This window comes from Quercus lobata, chromosome 9, assembly GCF_001633185.2.
Source record: "Quercus lobata isolate SW786 chromosome 9, ValleyOak3.0 Primary Assembly, whole genome shotgun sequence".
NCBI classification, from domain to species: domain Eukaryota; kingdom Viridiplantae; phylum Streptophyta; class Magnoliopsida; order Fagales; family Fagaceae; genus Quercus; species Quercus lobata.
In genome coordinates, this window is record NC_044912.1 from 12,524,314 (window position 1) to 12,551,447 (window position 27,134).

The 27,134-nt window shown below is 34.2% G+C and overlaps 2 protein-coding genes and 1 pseudogene across 5 annotated transcripts; 2 read left to right on the forward strand and 1 right to left on the reverse strand.

Moving 5' to 3' along the window:
* Nucleotides 1-371: 371 nt before the first annotated feature.
* LOC115960895 (DNA-directed primase/polymerase protein) lies at nt 372-8,568 on the reverse strand. 4 transcript variants are annotated; one of them, XR_004085252.1, is made up of 15 exons: nt 8,468-8,568; nt 7,398-7,549; nt 7,078-7,247; nt 6,830-6,976; nt 6,672-6,723; nt 6,378-6,552; nt 5,161-5,243; nt 4,513-4,725; nt 3,747-3,863; nt 3,358-3,514; nt 2,629-2,736; nt 2,122-2,187; nt 1,765-2,030; nt 678-997; nt 372-504 (listed from the first exon to the last, which is right to left on the reverse strand). XR_004085252.1 is itself a non-coding variant. In XM_031079898.1 (14 exons), the coding sequence occupies exons 1-14, from the start codon at nt 8,520-8,522 to the stop codon at nt 902-904; spliced, it is 1,857 nt and encodes a 618-aa protein (XP_030935758.1). In that variant the 5' UTR covers nt 8,523-8,568; the 3' UTR covers nt 599-901. The 4 variants fall into 4 exon arrangements, 2 of the variants coding, with proteins under 2 accessions (XP_030935758.1, XP_030935759.1); XR_004085251.1 differs by having other exon boundaries at nt 372-509; XM_031079898.1 differs by lacking the exon at nt 372-504 and having other exon boundaries at nt 599-997.
* A 1,997-nt stretch (nt 8,569-10,565) lies between these two features.
* Nucleotides 10,566-14,912, forward strand: LOC115961237 (annotated as a pseudogene).
* A 5,774-nt stretch (nt 14,913-20,686) lies between these two features.
* LOC115960896 (DUF21 domain-containing protein At2g14520-like) lies at nt 20,687-26,876 on the forward strand. The gene is made up of 13 exons (XM_031079900.1): nt 20,687-20,867; nt 20,977-21,053; nt 21,185-21,268; nt 21,371-21,484; nt 22,825-22,911; nt 22,993-23,132; nt 23,214-23,301; nt 23,457-23,530; nt 24,027-24,211; nt 24,349-24,608; nt 24,985-25,031; nt 25,151-25,406; nt 26,568-26,876. The coding sequence occupies exons 1-13, from the start codon at nt 20,687-20,689 to the stop codon at nt 26,613-26,615; spliced, it is 1,641 nt and encodes a 546-aa protein (XP_030935760.1). The 3' UTR covers nt 26,616-26,876.
* The last annotated feature ends 258 nt before the right edge of the window (nt 26,877-27,134 follow it).

Below are 27,134 nucleotides of genomic sequence, written 5' to 3' on the forward strand. Positions count from 1 at the left end.
GCTATTTGGTTAGGGCCGGGAGCTTGAACCAAGCCCATCTAGGGAGTGGGCTAGGTGCTTGGTTAGTAAGCAGCGCAAGATGGGCCCATTTAGGATACGTATCATAAGCTCAATGCAGGCCAAATAGCCGTGGACCGTACAACATCTATTGATTAATTATCAAATTATATCCCAAAATTTAAAAACAAGATCTTGTTTAAACCTATATCCTTAAGCTTACCCAAGAAGAAGAAAGATTGTAGTAAAAGCTAAAAGACATGTATTTCCCAAAGGGAAAAAATAAATAAATAAATAAATAATATATTTCATATGGAACCTAATATAAGAATGGGGCCACTTAGTCCTTTAGGACTTGAGCATGGTCCTTTGATTAGCTGAGTGCGATCTAACTTTGCTGGAGAATCGTCATTATCTACTGCATAATTAACCTTCTAACTTGTGGCATCAAATCAAAGACTCCATTCGACTTGAGCTTGCCTTCTTATGTATTAAAGTTTCTGCAATCTGAACTAAAAGTATAAGAATGTTAGTTAAGCAAATGTTTAAAGATACCATTTTGTTCTCATAGCCAGTGGTAAAAATTTTTATTTAAAAAAATAACTTCCAAATATACATATATACAATCATTTCGCAAGAACCAATATAATTTCCAAATATTGATAATGTATGTGGATTACATTTTTGCTTTTCCCCATAACAATCAGATTCCAAGCGAAATGATCTCCAAACCGATTCTTCCATGCAAGATCACCAGATAGTAGAATACCAACGTGGCTTGCAGTTTAAATGGTAATGCAGCACTTGTTCTAGTTGAGTTGCCAGAAGTCGCTAAAATCTTTTGTTCAAGAGAGAATGCATCTGTATTGGTATACATGGCCAGAATGTTTATCAACCAACTGCCCTAACCTGCACAGTTGAAATGGTTCAATTCGGCCTGGGATGCAGTACTTTCTACAGCTACCCACCATTCCTCATCTTCATCGTTAATTCTCTCCTCCTGGCAAAAAGAAAAATTGATAAGGTTACAAGAGAAAAAAGTGAAGATTGCATGGGTTCAATAGTTCAAATTCTTGCAAGCTTGAAGATGCATTATGCTTTGTGTCAGTTGTATTTCTAACAATTTCAAGGTCCTACCATCCAAGAGCATTTACTACTCAATGGTCTGGTTATTGGATGAGAAAAATATGCACTTCAAACCACAAATTCAAAAAACACTGCATCGATGCTGTTGAATGGGGGTATGCACGATGCACCAATAATTTTGCCTTGAATAAACCATTTGTTTCTCAAAACATGCACATCCAGCCCATACAAAAAGCTGCACTCACTATTAACTAAATTTAAAACATGAAGCTCCTAGTTTTTGGTAAGGGGAAGACAGGAAGGGGTGGGAATGGGAGTTATTTCCTTGAACTTCTAACACTAAGCACATTTTTTTACTTCATCATTTTCATTTATCTAATGCTTAAATGGTTTGACCTTTTTTCTTTTTCTTTGTTTATTGCTAAGTAACACAATCACTTGTGATCATGCATTTTGAACACATGACTTCACTCTCCATCCTATTCTTATGGGAAGAGCAAGTGTCAGTTTAATCAAAACTCATTAACATACTACAGGCATAGCAATGGGTGGGGTCAGAGGTTCTACTACCACAGTAAACCAAAAAAGAAAAACACATATCCTATAGCTGTTTTGACATCGAAGATGGCAGTAGGAAAGTGCAACAAATCTAATATGTATAAGCATCATAAATATACTAACCATGTTGCTAAGCTCTACTGTATTTTTCTTATTTTCAATATCATCTGCAACTCTTATGGCTTCAACCCACCAAGAATCTTTACTGCAGTTGTCTGTAATGTTTTCATCATTGTAAAGCAAAGCATGTTCCTCATCACTATCAACAAATTGATGGTTGAGGTTATTAACTCTTGAAACACCATGATTAATTGTCTGATCAGAATCAAAGAAAACCAAAGGATCAGGAATGACATCAATCGGGATTGGTCGTAAGGGAGATCGGTAACCTGAAGCCATCAATACCCTTTGTTAAATGATCAATCATGCATTAAGGGGATATTGAAGTTGATAACTTTAAAGGAAAATACTCTTACGCACCTCTGCAGTCAGGATCATAACATTTCTGATAATAAACAGCCCTTCTTAAGTCAACAATGTACATCACTGAACCAATAAAACATTGATGCACATTAGTATCTATGCCTCAAACATTAACTATAAGATTGAAAAAAATGGAACAATATTTGTTTACTGCAAAAATAAATAAATAAAAATTCAAGTATTTTAGTGGGTGGAGTCATATATCCGTGGCTTACTCCCCTGGGGTGGGTCCAAAGGGCCTTGCCTTGGTGAGGTTCCACGTCATAAAATAAATAAATAAATAAAAATAAAGGAATTCTTCTTGCAAGCAGATAATCAGTATGACCAAAAGAGCAAGAGCTTTGATGGGATGTGGATCCAAGTCAAGTACAGATATAAAAAGGGGTCTTCAAAACAAATTGATATAAATAGGCCAAGAATCAATTGAGAAGAAAGGACAAAGAGTAAGGACTGTTTAATGATAGGTAGCAGATGCAGAAATTAAAAAAGAAAAAAGAAAATTACCATGATTGCTTTTATGCTGTCTACCAATTCGCTCACAGTATCTATTTCTTGACATGCTGTAGACCATCAGTCCATATTCTGAGAACCAAAACCAGCTCCGTATTTTTCCTATAATTACATCACAATATCAACAAGGTGATAAACAAAATATAGAGGGCAGCATTATGTACATACATTGTTTTGTCACTGAGTTGTGAAGGCAAAAAACAGGGAAAAAAGAAATTTTAATACATTAATTTTCTTTCAATCAATCAAAGGATAGACCAATTAAAAGCTGAATCAATTTATCCTCATTCTTTGTTCTTTATTTTTAATTTTTGGATAAGAAACCTCATTCCTTAAATGAAGCTGATAATACACAAAACTATAATTAAAATAAAAAATAAAAAACTACTTGAATGACAGTGACTGCAGGAGTGAGACCATCTAAAAATTCTTAGGATTAAACGCAAAGAATCTTTCTGTTAAAAGGGTGAATTTAGCGAGAGATGAGACAGACAGAAGCTCAGTACTATTACTTGTGCAGACAGATATCTCAAGCAAACCCAAGTCTAAAAATATATCATATTGATTGAGAATCATCTCAAAGCCATGTATAAACTTATTAAAACAGTTCCTGACCCAATCAAGCTTTAAGCAAGGCAAATAAAATTCCGAATATTAAAAAAAAAATCAAGTGCTTTTACTTCATTGAAACTTAAAAGTATAGTATCAAACCAGCAGTAGCACCTGAGACATTGCCAATGGAGGCAATGAATTCTACAAATTTGTCTAGAGCTGGAAATGGTGACTTCCCCAGGAAGTATGTTGTTGTAAGATCTCTTGTGCAAGCACTCAATGCAAATTCTTGAGGGGCACTGTAATAATTTCCAATATTATGATTCTCCTGCAGAAAGAAGGAATTCCAGTTGTAAAATAGATCTATTTTCAATACAACTACCTACTTCACAAACCAAAGATGGTTTATTACTTCATCTTCACAGTAGATTCAGACATGTAAAACCCATGAATTAAATAAATAAATAAATAAATAATAAAGAAAAACCTTAAAGGCATCATGAGACATATCTAACATTCTAGTGTATTTTCACAATGAAAGATGCAGAGTCCAAAACTACCTCAGTATCAAAGAGCAGGGTTTTGACACAATCTAACTCCATTTTGCAGACTAAAAGCTTCTCACAGTCAGCATCCATATTGCAGATCAATGATGCCATGAACATCTCTTCCTCACACTGTTCTTTCATGACATAAAAGATTAATTACCACATGCTAACAGACAATGAATAAGGCATACCAAAAAACCACTCAAAAGACAGGTATGTTTATTATAATAATGGATATTATTGTAAGGATTCACTTGGTGATACATGATCCTATACATCAAGTGTTCATCCAAATCTTCCTAGCAATGAAACTTAGCAACAGCACATGATATTTTAAAATTTAAAGGAATAAGCACAGATAAATTTTTAACCAATACCAGTACGAGTGATATAAGTATTAAGCTTATCTTGCTTACTGGTCACAAACAAACCTGAACCTACATAAAATTAATGAAGCCAAGCCATCAAAGAGAAACCTTTTTTTTTTCCTTTTTGAATACCATAAGAGTGCATAATAGCATGGTGCCACAGTTGAGGCTGAAAACCTAAAACTAGATGCCACTCACATGCAGAGTAACCGAACTTTTTTCTTAGAGGAAAGCTAATGTACACCATTGTTAATGAGAGGAAGCATCTGAATAGCTCCTGCATTGCTTTATATATATATATATATATATATATATAAAACAATAATAATAAATAATGCAATGAGAGAATAACATTGCTTACTTTTAGATTATACATTCAAAAATTGTTCTTCAGTAAGAAGATATCATACCATGTCCTTACATTTGAATCGCCCCATAGGTAAAAGAACAGAATTCTTCCCTGCCTTTGATGATAGAGCTAAACGAAAGCAACGATTTCTAGAATAGACAGCAGTGTCCACAAAAAGTTGGCTTGATGGTTCGGTGGACGTTGAATCTTTCCTCACAAAAAATTTCTCAAATCTTTCATCACTCTTCCTTGCACTTAAAATCCGAGAGCATATCTGATAATATGTCATCATATAGTGACAAGAAATGATATTTCTACAAAAAGAGAACAAAAGATTCTAGTAACTCAAGCAGATTCTATTCTAGCGGGCTAACAAAAAAGAGGTGGTGGTATTTTGAATCACAGGGATATATAACTCTCCACCCACCCACCCACCCATATGTGGGTGGAGCTGGAGTGTTATATATACTCATGTTACAAAACAAAAAGTCAAAAAAGAGACTTCATGATAAAGACATCATAACTAAATTATATATTAACTTTATATTTCCTAGGTTAATTAAAATTAACAGTTAATATTGAAAGATGCAACAAAAATTTATAATTTTAACAAGAATATATACTTAATTTCATCTTTAATTAGCAACAAAAATAATGCATCTCAATCACTGTTAGATAAAATGTTGATATGCTTCTCATGGAGGCGTACCTCAGCAACAAATGCACCTGCATGTGAGTTGTCCTTGAAAGCAGTCTTTGGTATGCGAATAATTAAATGGCGAGAGAACTTTTCTGCACACAAGAATCTTAACTATCATCTACAAAGTTCATGATAAATTAAATGCAATACAGAATACTTTACATCTTATAAATAATCAAAGACCTATATGAGACACATTGACCATACAACTATAACTTTTCCTTGGAAAATTGCTCTCTCTCTCTCTCTCTCTCTCTCTCTCTCTCTCTCACACACACACACACACGAACACACATGCACAGGGCAAGGAATGGACTAGACACCTGGTGGTCCAAGCTATTCACTTTTTGCTTAATAAATGCTAACTCCAAAAACATATGGAAGTGTTTGTTTGGTTCTTCAACAACTTAAAACTTGCTGCAGTAAACAGATTAATAATTATAACAGGAGAGGAAGAAATCACAGGCTGAACACTACCAATTTTTAAAACTTTATATGTAGGGGAAAAGAAAATGTTGTTTTTAACACCCTAGATGTAGGGGAAAAGAAGCGATGTTTTAACATCATGGGTAACCATTAGGATATACACCTGCAACTTATTCAGTAATTAATGTCAATTTCAAGTCTCTTCCATGGTTGATACTGGTTCAATAAAGAAGGAAACACGCTCTAAGACTTTCAAGATAGATGTTCAACAGCAAAATTTCCTCACATAAAAAAATCATGAAAAAAAAAAAAAAAAAAAAACAACTGTGACTGTTGTTCAGAAAAAGGAAAACAATATTAGCACTCACAAAATATTCTTGCAAAAGATATGGCATATATTGGCTTTGTCAAGAATAATAATAAAACAACAATGCAAAATTTTGTCACAATTTATATTCTACCATATCTTTATTAATTAAATGACTCCAATTAGACCAAAAATATTGTTCTCATCACATCCCAATTAAAACGAAAACAAATAATTCAGAACTCAACCCAAATTTATATCTCAATCCAGAATGAGAGCTTGATTTAGAGTTGCTGGCTACAACTCATCATGCAAAGAAATGACGAAGAAGAAAGGATAACTAGTTTGTGAGCAATTCAGAAATTGTATCAATCAAAATTAATCAGATTAAATTGTACATTATAATGTTACTGACTAAATTTCATAAACTACATCAATGAAGGACATCACACAAAGACAATTAGGGACTCTAGCATGTGCTAGACAAACTTACCTTCAGTGGAGGAATCGAGCTCTACTATCCATTCTAGGTTTCCTTGAATGGAGTATTTATCAAGTAAGGCTTCAAAAATGACTGATATCAGGAGATCAACCATTTCATCTCCATTGTTTTCTGCATTCACTCTCTTACTAAACTCTAAATCAAAGTAAAGGTGGCATGGTAAACCCTGGAAGAAGAATAGGTTACAAACTTTTGGACATGACAGAAAATTCGTTCACAAATTCTCACACTTTTTTTTTTTTTTTGATAAGTAAAGTACCACACTATTTCTCATAGAGTTGTTACCTCCTGAATCACTTCATAATGATGACGGAATTTGGAATCCATATTTTTGTACCTGAAATTGAGCAAAACAGCAGTAGAAACACTATGAGAAGGAAAGAACCTCAAATAGTTACTAGGTGCAAATAATTACGGGGGGAAACAAAAATAGTAAAGACAACCTTTGCCAGAATTCCTTATATGTAGAGACAAGGAACCTTCGTTGTCCAGAAAAGTGATCTTGATAACTAAAAACCCGAACCTGCATGTGCCGTTTGGCAAACTTCATTGCTTCATCCTGCCTAGGAAATGTAGCCCATATTTCCTTCCTTAAAAACAAAGGACCAGGGTCAAGTCATAGGGTAAGAAACTAAAAATTATAGTATAAAAAAGGCACCAATTGAAGGGAAGAATAGGATCACACAAATACCTCGAGCTCAATTTATTTTGTTCACTCAGATCAACACGTATTTGATGTAACAATTGCAACAAACTGGATGGTCTCTTTGGGGGCACACCATTAGGAGACCCATAGAATACAATAGGAGAGAACTGCTTCCCAGGATTATTTTTGTTGGCTTTAATTGTTGCTGTATCAAACTGAAGCAATAAACAAATAAATATATAATTTAGTGATCCGAGCAGTAGAACAAACATCAGAGCATTAGTTTTCAACAAACCAGTACAAAAGGACTGCACTTTCAGCATTCACCATTAAAGCATGAAATGAAAGCAATGCATAATCCATACTTTCTCAATGGAGAGCTGTACATCTTTTGCTTTTTTTGGTCTTTGTCCAGCTGATCCCGAAGATGGAATGCCAGGAGATGTAGAGACCTCTTGGGTTGAACTCCCATGCTTCAATTTGTTCTTTCTTCTTTTTCTTTCTCTAAAAGCAGATTCTGAAACAGAAGTACCAACAAATTTCTCACAATCATTAGAACGAGTCACCCAAGGAAATAATTATCATGAAATCGCAGAAACTGAAATCCCTGAGGGCCCATTTGGATTGAGAGGGAGTGGAGGGGAGTAGAGTAAAGTTAGCCGGAAATAAGCTAATTTCTAGCCAACTCTACTCTACTCCCCTCCACTCCCACTTCCTCTCCCTCAATCCGAACAAACCATAAGGATATTGAATTTTAGACAAAATTGTAAAGTTCGAACAGCAGCACGCATTAAGACAACACAGCCGTGAAAATTCCAAAAGGTGCAAGGACTGGACACAAAATTTGAGTGCTTCTGGTAACTACAACCCTCTTTCATTCCCAACTTACATAAATCAAATTACCAATAAATATCAACGAACTCAATTCAGTACATATGGCTAATCATAACATACTAATACGAATGTCCTATGTACATGCATAAATAAATACACGAGCACGCACACACACATATATAATGCCCAATTGACACCAACATAGAGAAATCCAACATAATGAACTTTATCACCGCTAATTAAAATCAATGTCCTCCAACCCTAAACCTTAGAAACATAATAATTGCCCCAAACCCTAGCATTGAAGCCACAGTGTGAATCAGAAATTACAATCATTCTTAAATCTTATAAATTTCAATCATTCTTGAAATCAGATAATTAAGATCCTTGTAACTTGTAAGTAATCAATGATATACACTCAATTTGGTGAGATAAATATAGATCAAACCCCCTAATCTAACATTGTAAGTAAACAGAGAAAACAATAAAACAAAACTAACTTAACGCACTGTTTGGTTGGCGAGAAAGTGTAGGAAACGATAAATGTGAAAAATTTGTTATGTTTTCTCAGACGAGAGAGAGAGAGAGAGAGAGAGCTTACGGGGAGGAGAGACGCCGCACTTGAAGCACTCGAACAATCGATCAACGTCGTCCATGCTCTTAGCTGATATTTTCTCTTTTTCCCGAATGAGTGCTTTTTGCCTTCTTTCTTTTTTTCCTTTTTTTTTTTTAATCAGCTTTTTGCCTTCTTTCAGAGCGCGGGAATTTGACTTTTTGAAAATTTTTTTTTTTTTTGGGGGATATTTCAGCCCGTTTGGTAACCGGTTCTAGTAAAACTATTTGTATTTTTTTTTAAATATATGTGAGTGAAAAAATGTGTTAAAATATGTGTAATATTTAAAAATTAAAAAGTGTTGCTTAAACTACCATACCAAATGGGCTCTTAAGGTGTGTTTGGATATTGTTTATTTGCTGAAAACTGAAAACTTATTATTGAAAACATTGTAATAAAATAATTTTTAAATGTGTAAATAGTACTGTGGGATCTAAATTTATATTGAAATCTGTGTTTAGATGACTTTTATGAGTCTGTAAACAGTGCTGTGAGACCCACATTTTTTTCAACAAAACGCACAAACACAACGCTTCCCAAACGCACACTTAATTATTTTTGTTTGGGCTGAAATTCAATTTAATATATATATATATTGATGGTGATCAACAATAAGTGTTATTCGTCATAGTGGTTATCCAAGACCAGCAACGTCCAAAGTAACCTTCAGAAAGGAGAAAAGAGAAATATACACCACAAGCTTAAAATATAGACATCCAAACATATCACTTGTCGTCTAAGGAGAATCTTGCCATCCAAGGGGAACCTGGTCGTCTATACCACGAGAAAGTATGGACACCAATAAACACTTAGTAAATTTCTAAGTGTTTTTCATAACTTCAAAATGGTTAGACCACTAATCCTCATCTCAGAACATGGGGTGAATTCCACGAAATTTGCTCCACTCTTCCCACTAAATTCATACATCTCCGACAATATTAGTGGCATCTAACAAGTAGACCCACTCTAAACTCTTTACACCAAGCCTCATCCAACCAAGGTACATTTTCACTATTGATCCACTCACCATCCTTGTGTTCTAGAGAGAAAACTGAGTTAATGTAATGTATTTTTATACTTTAAATAGTTATTCATCTTCCATTGCCTTGATATTTTTCAAGCATGTGAAAGTGATATAGAAATAATCTAGTTTAATGGTTATGATGTGCTTTAATATTGTATAGAATTTCATAAGGCGTAATTTGAATCTAATCTCTTTTTCTTCCTAGTTAATATGGTTGTGAGTTTTCCTCATCATAGATGTTGGAATTTATGGAAATTAGTAAGGTTAAAGATTATTGTAAAAAAAAAAAAAAAAAAAGTTAGAGATTCTTTTTATTGCTTAAAAAAAAAAGTCTAAAATGAAAGTTTTTATTTACTTTCTCTTTTCAGAGTAGTTATAGAGAAATAATTTTAAATATTCATAACTTAAAACGGTAGATTCTATCAACAAAAAAACTAAAAAAACTAAAAAAACTAAACAATAGATAGTTCAAGAATGAAACTGAAATATAACATATAATTCTAGACCCAACTTATATCTTGAGATAACATTTTATTTTTACTATTGTTTGAGGGAGAGGCAACTGTCCTAGTGATCTTTCAAGTGTGGGAAATTTGTTTTCACAGTCCCTTTGTGGTTTGTAGAGAGGCTAGCAAAGTTTTTCCTAGGCAGGCCAAGAGAGACAATTCTCCACATGGACCGTTTTCCCCACAAGTTGGGGTTCATTGGTTGCTGTCCTTATTATAAAAAAGCAAAAGCCCCTCAAAGTCCCCAACAATCAATAACGGTCATTAGAGAGTAATTTTCATTTTTTTTAATGTTTACCATTCAAACATGAAATTCCCTGTCCCCATTTCCAATTCTTCAGGTACTAGATCAACTTGTCTCTTTAGAATTAATAGAGACAAAACTTGGATATTGGACTTTTTGAGTGTGAAGATTCAATGTCTGCTACCTTCATATGCAATGTTCATTAGCTTCATCCATAATTCGCACACATGCTGAATTGCCTATAACATTATAATCTTTTCTTCTTCTTCTTTTTTTGCACTTCAATCTTGTTATTGAAATTAGTAGTTCACAATGAGAGAAGATGATGAGCCATGTTTTGGATGTTTCTATTCATATGCTTTCTCCTTTTGTTATTTGCCGGTATCACATATGGCCTTGCTTTAGGACTCTTGTCCTTCAACCAAGTTGATCTCGAGGTCATCATCAAGGCCGGCGAGAAACAAGCACAGAAGAATGCAGGTTGTTTAATTGTTACTACATTATGAAATCAATGATGTGGTCCTTCAATTCATCTTCTAAGAATCTAAAGCTTTATCAACTGCTTGTTGATTTGCAGCAAAGATTATGCCAATTGTCAAGAACCAACATTTACTTTTATGTACCCTCCTCATTGGGAAATCGCTGGCACTGGAGGTATGTCATACATATATACACGCACATGCACACACATTATGAAGTCTATATTCTAAAGTAAATTGGTTCTAAATGTTGTGTTATTGAAGGCACTACCAATTTTCATGGACACAATTCTACTGCCTTGGGCTGCTATTCTTGTGTCAGCTCCCCTTGTACTTGCATTTATAGAGGTAAAGTTTGTATTGCCAAGTGCAGCTTATTATTGAAACAAAATAAGACACGATTATTAGGTTGTTTATTCTATTTATTTTCTCTAGATCATCCCCCAAGCTTTGTCTTCACGTTATGCGCTAAGTCTCGGTGCAAAATTTGCTGCCCTTGTTAGCCTGCTTCTGTTTCTCTTCTTCCCCATATCATATCCAATCAGTAAGGTAATTGCTATGTCTCTTATAACTTGCATCATATTTAACATTTTTTGATTCATGCCACACATTCTTCCAAATATGTAATTGATGGGTGAATGAGTTGGAAATTAAAACTCTCAGTGCTGTTGATCTTATATAAAACGAGTAAAAAAGCAATACAAAATCATTGATACAACTGAAATGGCATGATGCAAGAGTCAGTCAGTGGCAGGCTTATGGCACTTTACTGGAGTACATGTACATCCCTTTAGGATACCACAATAGTGTCAAGCTTCAGCACACTCACAGATACCAGATCACATAGACTGCTCGTACTCACACACAGAATTTGGGGAGGAGAGGGTTGGGACTAACCTCTTGTAATTAGGGAAGAATATAGAACAGTTAAGCATTGGCTTTACCATCCAATCCAACAGCTATTATCTAATTGCTACAAACATAATGACAAGTCAAACTGAATGAGGTGCAAAAAAAAGTGCAAATCCTGTTTCTTACTCATGTATGTATGTCATATATGTTAACTGAATGGCTCAATATTGGCCTAGTCATGGGGGAATCCAGGACATGCTTAGCTCAATTTGTATTTTCTTTTGGATGAATAAATATGCTTAGCTCAATGATAAAAGGAGTAATTTTCAGACCAAGTTTTTGAAGCAAGTTAAGTAAGGGATAACAATGATACTTAAAGAGTGTAAATTCTTGAGGCACGTTGCTCCTATGTTTTGCTTGACAATGGGGAATTTTTCTTTCACAGTATATGTTTGAAATTCTTATTGTGGCAGCTCTTGGATTGGTTCTTTGGGAAAGGGCATTATTCACTTTTCAAACAAGCAGAGCTGAAGACATTGGTTGATTTGCATGCAAATGAGGTTGGCTTCTTATACTCTATTTGAAACCGCATAGCATATGATTGCATATGTGGTGGTAGATAGTGCAAATAATTGTAGATATGCTGTTATCCGTTATTACGTAGGGAGAGGTGGAGAGTTGTCACATCATGAAACTTCTATTATTACTGGTGCTCTGGATTTAACAGAAAAGACTGCTAAAGATGCCATGACACCCATATCCGAGACCTTTTCCCTGGATACAAATTGCAAACTCAACATATATGCCCCTCTATTCATCTCTAACTGATTATTGCATTTGCTTTATACCTCTTGTTGCTTACAATCGCAATTCATCTTCATCATTAGGCATACAATGGGCTTAATAATGAGCAAAGGTCATAGCAGTATACCTATATACTCTGGATATCCTACAAATATGGTAGGCCTCATTCTGGTAAGGAACTCAGGAACAGGAGTTTACTATGAACTGATAGGTCTGAGTTAATTTCTTGTAAGGACCTCACATACTTGACTCAAAGCTTTCCATATCTCTTATTGCTTACTTCATGCCTGTGCAGAATATTAATCAATATGAACCATCATTTCTGGTTATATGAATTGGTAAATTTGTATACCTTTTAAAGGAAGAGTAAGTAGTAAGAAAGCACTTACAGGAAGATTTCCAAGATGTTAATTGTTTCAACTATAGCAGAGGAAAAAAAAAAATAATGCTCAGATGATACTCATATCTAGGACAGTCATTTGATACTGCAATATCTTTGGTGTTATGTATTTACAAATACCTTTTATTTTATTTTTTGGGATATAGGTTAAGGGTCCGTTTAGTACGTGTGTTTAAATAACAGTTTTCAATTTTTTTTAAAAATACATGTGGGTGAAAAAGTGTGTGGAAATACGTGTAATGTTGTTTAAAAACTGAAAACATGTGTTTAAGTTGATGTACCAAATAGGCCCTAAGACTTTGATCTTCTGCTGCCCTGAAGATGAAATGCCAATCAAATATATGGCAATCAGGAGTATTCCTAGGTATAAGAATTTCTTTCACATTTCACAGTATTTGATGGTAAATTTGAAGCTAACAGCATAACATGCTATTTCTTATAAAATTGTTTGTGAGTTCTTAAAACATTACAAATTTGTGTTCAATGTTTGTGCTATTTTTCTTTGCCTTACAATGGGATAACATTGTATAATCTTCTATAATAGGTATATGACAATTGGCCACTATATGATGTACTGAACTTATTCCAGAAGGGTCATAGCCATGGCTGTTGTCGTTAAGAGCAATGAGGATGCTAAAGCCCTAGCAAATAGTTCAATCAGCAACCCTAGTATGCTTACTATAAACACCAATACAAGTTCATGTCCAATGCTAGTAGATCATAGAGGTAAGTGTCATATTTACATTAGTTGTAGTTTTTTTTTTAACTAGTGCCATAGTCAAATTCATGGAAAAACAGAATTACCTACTGTCTGAAGGTTGTGAATCTACATTTTACATGAGTATGTCTAACTGACGAGGAAGAGTATTTAAGTATCTCCACTGATTCATCTTCTCTTTTTTCAATTGACACAGATTACTTTAGTGCTAGAACGGCAAATGTCATCAAGCAAGATGAGAATTTGGCTTCACAGTATAAACGAAGTGTACAAGGAGATGAAAATGTTTTACATGAAAATGTAGAGTCTCATCGAGGTAATTTGGATGAGGAGGTCATTGGAATCATTACAATGAAAGATATAATGGAGGAGCTGTTACAGGTAATGTTAAAAAGTTATAGTTCATACTGTTGAAATTTAAAGGGAGTTCATGTTCTATGATTCTCATGGTAGATTAGCTCCTATTGAAATGATTCATGAAATTGACACAAGTTCTTTAATAGATATCTTTAATTTAATAATGAATTACACTATCAAAAAAACAAAAGTTACAAAGTACTAGTCCGGTCTATCTTATCAAGGAATTAATACATTAGTTACCAGAAGAAGAGCAAAGAACTAATCCGAAGTTGGCTTCTCTCCTGAAATCTTGTTTTTTGCGTGATGTAGAGCATAATTACTAATTAAGAATGTTGTTAATCCCTCCATGCCAAACCAATGCCCCCTCTACAATGTTGCTAATATTTCTAGGAACAGGTTGCTCTCTTCATTCTTGAAACATTCATGTAAGCAAAAGGTGTATAAGTGGATCATTCTAGATTGGATCAGAGTGATTGATACCAAACTTTGGAAAAGAGTATTCCTAAATATTTGCGTGCATTTTGATTTTTAGATTAGTTTTTTTGATAACATAGTTGTACATAGAAAAAGCGGGCTTTAGAAGGCTGTATATAGCATAAATTAATCGAAAAATGCACATAGATATCATGAATTGTGGATTAAAATGCCAACTTGGGATCAATGTTGGTTTTTATTTTTGTTTTCACATGTTTTAAGAAATCTAAAATGCTCTTACTTGTGTTGTCAAGGAAGATATATGGGATGAAAAAATGACGGGTATATTGACGTCCACAACAGGTGAGTAATAGCCATTAATTTATGTTGATGCAATATGCCAATCCCACACCATTTTTTTGCCGATTTGAATGATCTCATGTATGTTAATTTGTTTTGTTTCCAGAATAAGAATCAATCTGCTACCATTAAGAAGATCATCGTCAAGTTCTAATAGTAATAATATTCTTTATGGAACTCTGGAGGCACATCTGCCCCACTCCAAATCATTCAGAGCCAGAGAATTGCACATAGATACCGCCCTTGGTCATAAGTCGTCGTTTTCCTATTAAACAATAAAAAAGATTTGTCGTTTTGATAGAAAGTTGAAAGTTTAAACATTAAACGTTTGTTTGGTATTGCCGTTTTGGTGAGATAGTTAAAACGTCCTGTCGTTTAATTGTCATGAAACGGTTGGTCGTTTAATCGGGTGGAGGAAATTTTAATGCGATCCTTCTCCTTCTTGCCTTCATATCCCCGTCCTATTTGAGAAAGTCTAGGCATATCACAACATTTTCATTACAATATTATTTTTAATTGGGGCGAGTAAAAGTATGATATTTTAATATTTTAATAAATTTACACTGACCTATATATATGGTAGGCATTCCTCAATTTGTAGTAAAAATATTATTACATTTGATTGTGCTTTGTAGAAAAACTCATTTATGTTGATATGGTGCTTAAAGGCAATTTGCAATTCATGTTAGTAGGTCATATTCATACCGTGTTGGGTAAAGGAACTTGACTATATAGATTAATTTAAACATGATTCATTTAATAATTAACCATGTCAAAATTTCTTAATTTTAACGTAACTTGTTTATTAAGTGAGTTGATACTACATAACTCATGTAACACGCTTAATAAACAAGTTAAACAGAGTCAACGCAGATAGAATCCATTTCAATTTGTTTAAAAATTGATTAAAAAATGAGTAAATATTTTTATATATTTGCAAGTAAAATAATTATAAACAACTAATATGGTGTTCTCTATTCCCACGTAATAATGAGTTATATTAATTAAATAGAGTACAAGGCACTCCAAAAGTTCCATCAATACAGCTTTCACTTCCCTCAAGAACAACGATTTTAAAACTCCTCTCGTATGTGAAGGAATTCCTACTTCTAAACTCTAATATAGTCAGGCACGAGGTTATTGGACAAGTTGGAACTTAGGATGTTACATGCATGTTAGTTTCAAAAGTTGGAGGAGAACTTGAGTTACGTTCGAATCCCTCTCTCTCTCTCTCACCTAATGCATGGGAACAAAAAGTTGGTGACTATTTCTTTTATGTTTTGTTGGGAAAGGTCAAAATTCGGTACCACCAAACAAAGGGTTTCTTATTAAGGTGATCGGTTATGAGTTAGTGGACAAATCATTAACAATAATCAATAGTAACGGGTTTTCTTATGGTATGAAAAGGAAAAAGATATCTTACCGGTTTTATTTTATAGTGATTTATATCAATATTTTTATGTGCAAACTTTTGAATTCGAACAATTTGAGCTTGCTTAAGCTTTTACGAACAAAAGCTCATATTTATAAGGTTCAAACCCTCAAGAGTCAGAGAGAATCGAAGCAAAAAGAGTAATAACATAATCTTCACATGGTCCAATGCACCACTGCCTTGTTCCCCCAGCTCGATTCAGATAATTACTTTGGAACATAAATCATTTCATGATTCAAATTAAATATTAAAAATCTAAAGATATACAAACATGACTTATGAAAATGAGAGTTTTTCTGCTACTTATAGAACTGTTTGTTTCTCGTACATATATTGCCTGCATATATGATATATGCATGTATTCTCTGCTAGGTTTCATCAGCGCTGATGAAATCTAGCAGCGAAAACGTGCAATGTGTGATTATCTAAAGGTTAGTTTATGAAAACACGTGGTCCTAATTAAAAATGCAAGTCCTCGTTGATAGACCGGAGTCAATTTTTTATGATGCATGGACTCTTCCATTTGATGTAAACTGCATGGAAAATCATTGTCTATCATACTTCATTCATGACCAAGTTATTTTTTTTAATGCATTAATAGCTCTGCATGAGACGCCATACGTAAAGTGCCACATAATCATATCTGCTCAGTATCCTATCTTCCCTCAAGTCTTTTTTTTTTTTTTTTAATTTTTAATTTTTTATCTATCTATCTTTGCTTAAGACAACGATAGATAAAAACTTCAAGATTATGTTGCAAGTAATATCAATAAGTTGCCTATGGAGAAATATTTAATAATCAAGTGAGATTTTTTTTTGCGAAGTCATTAGCCTCTCAAAAAACCTTGTATAAATTCAAGTTTTTGTAGTTTGAAATAATGCATAAAATATGAATTTATGAATCAAATGGTAAATAACATCTGATTGATATGAAAATTGACATGCATATTTAGAATATGATAGTTTTTAGACCCCTTAAACAATTGATTAAACCTAGGTAATTAGCCAAGTTGTTACTTAGTCCAATTAAACAAGTCTAGGTTATCACAATAATAAAGATCAAATCATGCAAAACAGCGGAAAATAAATAACACACGATATGATCACCCAGGAAACCAAACCGATAAAAACCTGGAGAGGATTTGACCTAGCTATCCTCAAGGTAAACTTGAATCCACTATCAGAAAGAATCGAAGTTCATACAAAAGGACTTACAAGCACCCCCACTCGACTTCCTAATGCTACCAACCAGTAGAGCTTACTGACACGACCACGTGCAAGCTCCGAATCCACGGACTTCTTCTTTCTTGGATTCCCACCAGCTACAAGCACCCCCGCTTGTGTATTCTTTAAGCTTTAATGGCAGCAACTATTTTGATCATTAAGGTATAGAGAATATCTCCTCCTTGAAAACCCTAAGTTTGTGTAAAGGAAAGCTCCTCTAGATCTCACAAGAGATTTACACAAACCGCAATATGAGCAACACTAAAACGTGGTTAGGGTTTGCCTTTTATACTTAGGACAAATAAGAAACCCTAAAAACGTTTTAAAACAACTAGGGCTGAGTTGGAAAATTCTGCAGAAAAGCAATCTGCCCGAATTTCGATCGGTCGAGCCTAAGCTTCGATCGATCGAGCCAGGCCGAAAGCCACACTGCTTTCTGCTTTACACTCAATTCCAACTTTACATTGACATACAATTTTGAGCTAGCTTTAAACACTTCTAAACACATTGTTTTGATCATGGTTTGCCAACAATACAAATTAGAGTTCTAAATACATAAAGTCCTACACTTTAGAACCTAACAAGAATATATAGAACATATAATCTAACAGTGGAATTTTCAAAATATAAATTCATTAATAAGTTATTGGATGGTATAACATTGCTTAGAGTTACACTAAGTGTAACTTGAACCCAACCCTATATACATATATATATATATATAATTATTTTATAATATACAAAATTAAATTTTAAGTTTAAAATTTTAAAAATTACGTTTAATCCTCCCTCAAGAATTAAGCTGGTTCAAAAAGACCTCAAGAATGTATAGAAATAACCAACTAGCTAGCTTACATCCATGCCTGCCCCCTCCTAAAACAAAAATAAAAAGTTTTTTTATTTAATAATCACCTAAACTTAAGTGGTGCTACCGTATTGAAAGTGTTAACGAAATGTTGGCAACTCATAATTTTGAATCACAATTTTAGTTATTTTTTCATGTGTGTAGCATCTTTTTTCCTTACTAAAGCATAACATATATATCATTCACTCAAAAAACACTCCCTTAACGACCTACCCAACCCTCCTTTAACTTTTCTCTTGAGTTTGAATTCACCGAGTCTCTCTCTGAGACAATGCCTAGTTTGTTACACCTTTCGTACAGGTTGTAACTTACCCGACAAGGAATTTCACTACCTTAGGATTGTTATAGTTACGATCACCATTCACTGGGGCTTCGGTCACGAGCTCCCCTGTCATCAGATCACATGATTTCAGTTAGGCTTACAAGTAAGGGTGTTCACAGACCCACCGAATCCAATCCACTTAAAGGATTTAATCGGACTCGAATTGGACTCAATCCGATCTGGTGACTATGGCAGTCTAGAACAGGTCCCTACCTTCAAAATTCGATAATAGCAAGTCAAGTGGTGGGTTTCTTTCTCTAGAAACTGACCCACCCAATCCAACCAATGAAGAAAGCTAAATCCAACGAGATCTACCAGATTTGGCAAGATCCTTTCCGGATCTGGCAAAATCTTCATTGGATCTTCGTCATTCTGAGCATTTTATTGCCTCTTCTCACTGTTAGCTATCCAATTACCAATGTTAACCAATACACCAACTACCTATGAAGAGCCAAATCCATGCAATCTGCTGCTTCTTTTAAATTGACCACGAGTTGAAGTTTCCTCCACCTGATTTGATCAGGTTGAGTACAAGTTGAGCAAAAACTATACTCAATCGGACCCATAGACACCCCTACTTACACTCTTATTTTTAAATGGTCATATAATATCTAACATGTGTTGCCTGTGGTTGTGTAGGATCTCCAGGCCTTCCAAACAGTCCGTGTCAAAGAAATAAATTATAAATCCTATAGCCTAAAAGGGCCTTGCTCTCTTTTCTTTATTTATTTATTTATTGAGAATGAAAGACATGAACTTTATTAACTAAAGCAAGCCAAATCAGCTTGCTCTTGTTTGTTTGTTGAATTGCGCCTCAAGACTTAAATGTATAATTAGTCACAAAAGAGTCCTTTTGTGTCCATAAAGAGAAAATGAGACATGTGGCTTGTTCGTATACTGACTTAGATTTCAAGGCCTAAAACATGTTTATTTACCCTTTTTCCAAGAAAAAGATAAAGAAAAGAAAAGTCCTAAAGAAGTCATTTCGTTCGAAAAAAAAAAAATTTGTGGCCTAGGTATTTGGTCTTACTCGTCCATTGACTTATTATAATTTTTTTATAAAAATTAATTAAAAAAAAAAGGGACTTTGTAATCGGCCAAAAAAATGCCTGGACACATATGAACCTTTATCGCTATCAATACTTACTATTTAATGAGGTTTTAGGCCTTGGTTTACCAAAAAATAAAAATAATAAATAAAAGTTTTAGGCCTTGCTGGCTTTTTTGTTTGTTTGTTAAAAGTAGTGATGACAGTGGTGACATTTTCTTTGCCAAATCCCAAATGATACTGCTGGTTCCTTGAGGCGCCGCAATTAGTGAGTGCCCCAAGATAGATGTTAGATATATAAAATCAAATGGTTTTTCCAATAATAAATCTACCAAGAGGTCATTTTGAAAATTAACTTTTCTGCGTTTCTTACCATATCCCACTGACCAATCAACCCAATCAGAGAACTTCTCATCATCAAGTTGCACAATTATTACTCATCTTTTACTCTCTTTTTTGGCTGGACATGTTTTTTACTACCCCCAAGAACAAAAAGCTTTTCATGTGAAAGTTCAAATGGGACCCTTGTTCTTGGGGTGGAGTTTCTACTTGGGACTGCATTGCTTGTAACTGCGAACCCAGATACGAGCTACCCCAATCACACCTACGTGTTTATTTATGCATGAGCTATCTACCACACGGTTTCACAACAGTGAAGGCACGTAGAAGGTTCATTTCCAAGATTCCATCATATATATGGTCATCTTTTTGCCTTTAGTGGGTGTCTCGGACTGTCCATTATTTGAAATTTTGAGAGTATTATGTGTATTGTAACTAAAAACCAACCCACCCCACCCCCCCTTTTCACTATCAATCAAAGTTCTTGATGATCTAAAGTTTACTTTTTTTCGATTGTTTTACTTTAATTTCTATCATTTAAACATGGATATTCCTTTTTGTTATTCCATGATTAATAAACATGAGTGATTCTCTCCTTAGAATCTGTAGAGAAAAGCAGCTAGCTATTCAGCAGCTGAGACTTTGTTTTTCGTTCTGAACACCCTCTATATATATATATATATATATATATATATATCTTCATTTACATTTTCCAAAACACAAAGCCTTTGCTCTTTGTCTGTTAAATCCCACTTCTATTTAAAGCCAATCTCTTTGCCCTTATTCATTGCCACACATTGTTCATCCAACAAGAAAATGAGAGAGGATAGTGTGCTTTGTTGTGCGCTTGAGTTTTGGATGTTCCTAATTATATGTGTGCTGCTTGTGTTATTTGCTGGTATCACATCCGGACTTGCACTAGGACTCTTGTCTTTCAGCCAAGTTGAACTTGAGGTCTTCACTAAGGCTGGTCGGCCACGAGACCAGAAATATGCAGGTTGGCATTTAATTATATTTCTCTACGTCTATGCATTTTCCTTCAACTATACTAAGAAAATTTTATCAATGTTTGTTGATTCTCTTTTCTTTTGCTAATTGATTTGCAGCAAAGATACTGCCACTTGTTAAGAATGAGCATTTGCTTTTGTGCACCCTCCTTCTGGGAAAATCATTGGCTATGGAGGTATATGTGAAAAATTAGTTCCAAAAACTTCAGTTAAAAAAAATATAAGTTTAATCATTTAACCATTATTCTAACAGTAGGATTTTGAATCTGTATTAACTGCAAATATTATTAATTTGTCGTTTTTTAAGGCACTGCCCATTTTTCTGGATTCAATGCTTCCATCTTGGGCTGCCGTTCTTCTATCGGTTACTCTTGTACTTGCATGTGCAGAGGTAAAGTCTGTATTTCCAAACATTAATTGTTGAAACTCAAAGACATAGATGGTGTTATCAAATTATTTTATGTACTCCTTATATGAATAATTTTTTTCATAGATCGTCCCTCAAGCTGTCTGTTCCAGATATGGACTAAGTCTTGGAGCAAAAATGTCTGTCTTTGTCCGGTTCCTTCTAACGATCTTCTTTCCCATATCATATCCGATTAGTAAGGTAATTTAAATGATAGATATCTCACCTAAATGTTTTATTAGTTTCCTTGGCTGCACTCATGATTTGCTATGATATACCGACCATTGACATCAGTAATTAAAATAAGAGTTAGTTCTAAATTATCACACTAGGAACTAGTGGAGGATGATCGGTAGTGGAGTGCAGTTAGTCCGACGGGCGCTTTGAGATAAGTATTATAGTATGCATCATGTTATGTTATACAATTTTAGATTTGTTATATTCAATCTAAATCATGAAATCTCTCTCAGTTTACTGGATGGTGAAATTTCGTATAAAATACAGGAAAGACAACCAATCTATGCTACAATCCAAAACAAAAGAGACAAGACTTACAAAAGACTTATCACCTAAAAGTAAAAGAAAGATGCATTTTAGAAAATAATATTCAGTATGAAGCCAAACCTGTTCCACCTATTGATAAGTCAAACGCAACAGCTGACCTACTAATCTAAGAAAATGTCTCTTTCTTACTTGTAGTTTACCATCCTAGCTTAATCTAATAAAAATATGCAAACTCACTAATAGCCAATATGCAAAAAGTTCTAAAACAAATCACCAGCCTATTGCTATATTCCGTGATGTCTATTACATTGGCTTCACAAACTTCGACAAATTGCCAAACCATTGAAACTCCATCTCCTTAATTCTGACTTCCACTATAGTTTCTCTTTTTCTACCATGCTTCCAAGAATAGAGAATGTTGATTTAATTTTTTTAAGAATCAAATCCATTTTAACAAGAACAGAAGAGCGTTGCTTAATTTATCTTATGAATGAGTGTGAGTTTGGAATAGTTTTTTTGTTGATTTTGTACTTTGAAGAATAAGATTCTAAAAAGCTGTATGTAAGCAAATAAACTAATAAACTCCACCAAAGAAGCCAGACCAAAAACACTAGAAGCACCATAAGGCTGAGGTACTAATTGACTTGTGAGTTGTGACAGCAACCAAGGGTTTGAAATGGATTTAAGGTGCATTAAGACATATTGGGTTCGAACTTCAAACTCATAACCACAGCCAAACAGTGCAAACACATTGATCAAATAATTAAACAGCTTCAGTATTGTGGTTTTCGAGCCACCAGTCACCTAAATGACATTAATTAGCAATGCAGATACATCTTATTAGAAACGACATAGGCCAAACATGTGCATCAAAATATAAATATAACTAGAGGAACATTTTGACTGAAAGTAAAATTTTGAACTAGTTAAGGTATGGCAACGTAAGAGAGAAAAATTGTCTAGGCACTTTGCCTTTATGTTTAGCTTGACAATTGGGAATTTGGTTTCACAATTTGTTTGGGATTCTTTTATTGCAGCTGTTAGATTGGCTCCTCGGCAAAGGGCATTCTGCACTTTATAGACGAGCAGAGCTAAAGACATTGGTCGGTTTGCATGCAAATAAGGTTTGCTTCTTGTACTGTGTTCAATATGATTGAGTGGTAGCAGAGAGAGTTACAATTTGACATGCTGATATTCAATGTTAGGCAGGGAAAGGAGGAGAGTTGTCACATCATGAAACTACTATTATTACCGGTGCTTTAGATTTAACACAGAAGATGGCTAAAGATGCTATGACACCCATTGCTGAAACCTTTTGTCTAGACATAAATTCAAAAATTGACATGTATGTGCCTACCTTCTATCTTTGAGTGATATTAATATCATTCTTTTCTATTATTATAATTCGGCTTTCCTCTATCCTTAGGCATACAATGGGCTTAGTATTGAGCAAAGGTCACAGTCGAATACCTGTCTACTCGGGAAGCCCAAAAAACATCATTGGCCTCATTCTGGTAAGCAGCTTAGGAACTAAATGGTACTGCAGAATTTATAGAATTGAGTTAATAACACATATGGACTATGCCAATTTACCCAACAGTTGTTATCAAATTAATATTTGAAAAATCTTTTTTTTTTTTTAATGCATCTTTTTCTCATTTGGTCATAGGTTAAGAATTTGATCTTCAGCCGCCCTGAAGATGAAACTCCAGTTAAATATATGACTATCAGGAGAATACCTAAGTAAGATAATTTCTATTTCATTTTGGCTATTTTCATTCTAATTTAAGTTTCAACACCATAACTAACTATTGTTCTACCGTTTTACTTCAAAAAATTATAAAAATAATTTTGTAAAAGGGTTAATCTTCTTTCTAAAATTTGTAATGAAAAACCATACGAGATGGTATGTGACAATTAGCATCTTGCACATTTATTTTTGCTCAAGATATTAAGGCCAAAGAGACCTAAACGGCTAAACCTATTGTAGACCCATATACTTGTAAAATGGAAAAACTAATCCCGGGAGTTTACAAATCACATGGTAAAGATGTATATGTGAAGGTTTTTCACTTTGAACATAGGTCTTCAGGCCAAACCACATTAAATTCTTACTTTAGCTATTCTCTTTTCTCTTTCTCAATCACTAAACAACAACTCTAACAACTTTCATATTCATTTGACCTTGCTATTGTTTTCGAGGCCAATAATGCATGAATCGATATATCTTCTATGACAGGGTATATGACAACTGGCCACTATATGATATACTGAATCAATTCCAGAAGGGTCATAGCCATATGGCTGTTGTTGTTAAGTGTAAGAAGGATGTCAAAGACACTGAGAATAGTGCAGTAAGCAACCATACCGTGTTGGATATTAACATTAATCCAAAATCGAATCAAATGCAAGGAGAGAGGAAAGGTAACACTGCATGGTGACATAGAATTACAGAGTTTTCTTGATAATATATTTTTCACTATTTTTTTTATTTGATATGTCAAATTCATGGGCAAAGAATACTGCCATGGTGTCTAAGGTTATGGCTCTGGATTTCACAGGATTTTATTCTCCACTTGAACAGAAAGAGCGTTTGAGTATCTCCACAAATTCATCCCCTTTGTACTCTAGTGATGCAGATGATCATGGTTCAACACTAAAGAATGCCAAGGAAGGAGCCAAAGATTTAAATTCACAAAATAAAAAATGGGAGCAAGGAAGTAAAAAATTTTTGTATGAAAACTTAGATCTCCCAAGCAACTTGGATGAGGAAGTCGTTGGAATCATCACAATGGAAGATGTTTTGGAGGAACTGCTACAGGTTGAATATGCGAGTTTTCGTTGATTCTCCTTAAGTTTGGTTAACTTATAATTTTGATATCGGTTGCACATGATGGAATATTAACGTGTGCGAGTGGTGTGATTAGTTGATTACTGGAGTCTCATGTTAGATGATAATAAAAAAGAATGAGTGATTAATATAACATAATTGGATTTAAATTCATTAGTTTGACCTTTTGGGTCACGTAGTGCTCTTATATGGTATATTATCTTCCTCAATTGGACATAAGCCCCTTGATCTACTCTATGAATTTCAGCTTTTGAAAACATTAAATTTACATTTACATTCCTATTTGTAATAAATCCTTTTTTTCCCTTATTATATAGAAAGCTGATATTTTTTTTATGTATTGAAGGGAGATATACTGGATGAAACTGATGAATATGTTGATGTCCACAACAAGTGAGTAATGGACTAATGGCCATTACTTTTTTCTTTTTGTCGTATATGCTGTTGTACTCCATACCATTTTGTTGATTTTGAAATGTCTTTGATATTTAGTTTATTTTATCTTTTTCCAGGATTAGAATCAACCTGAGATCTTCAAGAAGATCATCATCGAGGTCTCCCAGAAGATCTTCTGTTTCTAATCTTTATTGGAGAACACCAGAGCCATCTCCACTTTCTTCATACACTCCTATACTTCGTTCACCCGTTTCCCCTTATATACAGCCACCGCTAGTGAGACCAATACTATATGCCTCCCCTAGAAGATCTATACCAAATTCTCCAGCCGGATCTGCAGGCCTTGTTCGTAGCTCGCCATCCTCCCATCGAGTATGTCCTTATTTAAATTTAAAATTTTAATGTCTTTTTAATGAGAACGGCGCCATTGACTGAATGATGTTTTAAGATTTTTTTTTTTTCCCTTACAAAAAGTGGGGGAGGAGGATTCGAATTCATATCCTCTTCATGGATGTTAAAATCTAAAGAAGATATAAAATTGATGTAGAGAAGAGAGCAGAAGCAATGAGAATAAGAGAATATAGGGATCAATGTAGTTTGGCATAACAACTTATATCTATAGTAAAAGGTCTAGATAGCTACATCTTTACTATATTCAATGATGATTACAATGAATCCTACATAATGTATGTATTTAGATAGACATTTGATCAAATTTGATAGATCAAAACAAGGATTTCGACTATTATTTGATCGATTAAAAATTGTAGACACAATGACATGTTTTATTTTTTAAAATCAGTGCGTTGTGTTTTTAAACCCTACACACAGCGCCTTTCTAAGGGCTTATTATTCTATAATTCTGTGGCTGGAGAGGTAGAAACAGAGAGCAAAACAAAGAGAAAAGCAAAGCTTCCATCCCTATATACTCCTGAGTTCAGAAGAGTATATTCCTTCGAGTTGTATCCATATCTGGTGATCAAAGAGTTTGAAACTATGACTAATGAAGTTCATTACAGTATCAATCTTAGAGGAGTTGCCTTGGTGTTGGTCAAAGATTCTGTTTATTAACATGGACAGGTCTATCATGAAGGGCTTCATGTAGAAGAAATTTGGACGTTCCAAAGTTGTTGTAGGTTGCAACAGTAAGTCGATCATCTACTAGGATTCTAGAGTCTAACTAACAAAGGTTTTATTCGAGATTGTAACTCCTCTTATAGTTAGTGAATGCCTTAATTGGGGTGTCTCACCCTCATAGTGGTTTTTCCTTTGAAGACGTTCGATTTTCATCACCATATGTGTTATGTTGTCTGTATATCTTATTGTTTTCTTTTTTACAGATTTGGTGATTTGCTGATTTCATTATTGTTTAAATTGCTATAATTGTGATTGACTAAATTAATTATTATTCAACAACAACAAAAATTGAATTGATAATTAATTCCTAGATCTGCTTCATAATTAACTAAGGGGTTAAAACAAGATTTTTCAACCCTCATGAATTTAACTTATACATTATGAACTTCTTTGTAGGTGTCGAGAAAGTTATATGAGAAGCTGTTACGCACTGGCAATTCATAAAGCTCCTAGATGAACGAATTGGTGTCAAATAGCATCAATTAGATAGGTTTGCAGCATCCAAACTCCAAGGACTCTCTCTCTCTCTCTCTCTCTCCTCCCTTTTGTTTTTTTGATGCATATTTAATTTAATCGCATGTATATTCATATATCGGAAAGTTCATACTGTACAACAGTTGTATGGAGTACGGTCTTGGTGTGGTTGTAAACGACATCCTGATACATGTGGTGTCATTAGAAGCAATGGAATTTCAGGGAAAGATATACAGGGATTTTCTTGTAGAAATATATAATTTTTAAAATAATAGAGCAAGGATTGTTATATTCATAAATCCCAAACCTTGATGGATTGAACCATAATCCATAAATCTTCTCTCTAATGAGAGTAGTACCATGTCTCCAAGTAGCAGGTCCTTGATGGAAAAATTGGTATTATTGGTTCAAAGAATACGTAGCACAGACCTGTCAAGTGTTAACAGCAAGTTGGCCTTTGTTTGCGTCAAGGAAACAAGGTAAAAACTG

What these genes read in the sequence shown, in the direction of transcription:
- LOC115960895 (XM_031079898.1), bottom strand. Translation starts at nt 8,522, where the DNA reads ATGGACGACGTTGATCGATTGTTCGAGTGCTTCAAGTGCGGCGTCTCT. An exon ending in TACAGCTCTCCATTGAGAAA is followed by an intron (nt 7,248 to 7,397) that starts GTATGGATTATG and finishes TTATTGCTTCAG; the next exon opens with TTTGATACAGCAACAATTAA. An exon ending in GATTCAAATGTAAGGACATG is followed by an intron (nt 3,864 to 4,512) that starts GTATGATATCTT and finishes ATGAAAGAACAG; the next exon opens with TGTGAGGAAGAGATGTTCAT.
- LOC115960896 (XM_031079900.1), top strand. Translation starts at nt 20,687, where the DNA reads ATGAGAGAGGATAGTGTGCTTTGTTGTGCGCTTGAGTTTTGGATGTTC. An exon ending in ACATCATTGGCCTCATTCTG is followed by an intron (nt 23,302 to 23,456) that starts GTAAGCAGCTTA and finishes ATTTGGTCATAG; the next exon opens with GTTAAGAATTTGATCTTCAG. An exon ending in AATGCAAGGAGAGAGGAAAG is followed by an intron (nt 24,212 to 24,348) that starts GTAACACTGCAT and finishes TGGATTTCACAG; the next exon opens with GATTTTATTCTCCACTTGAA.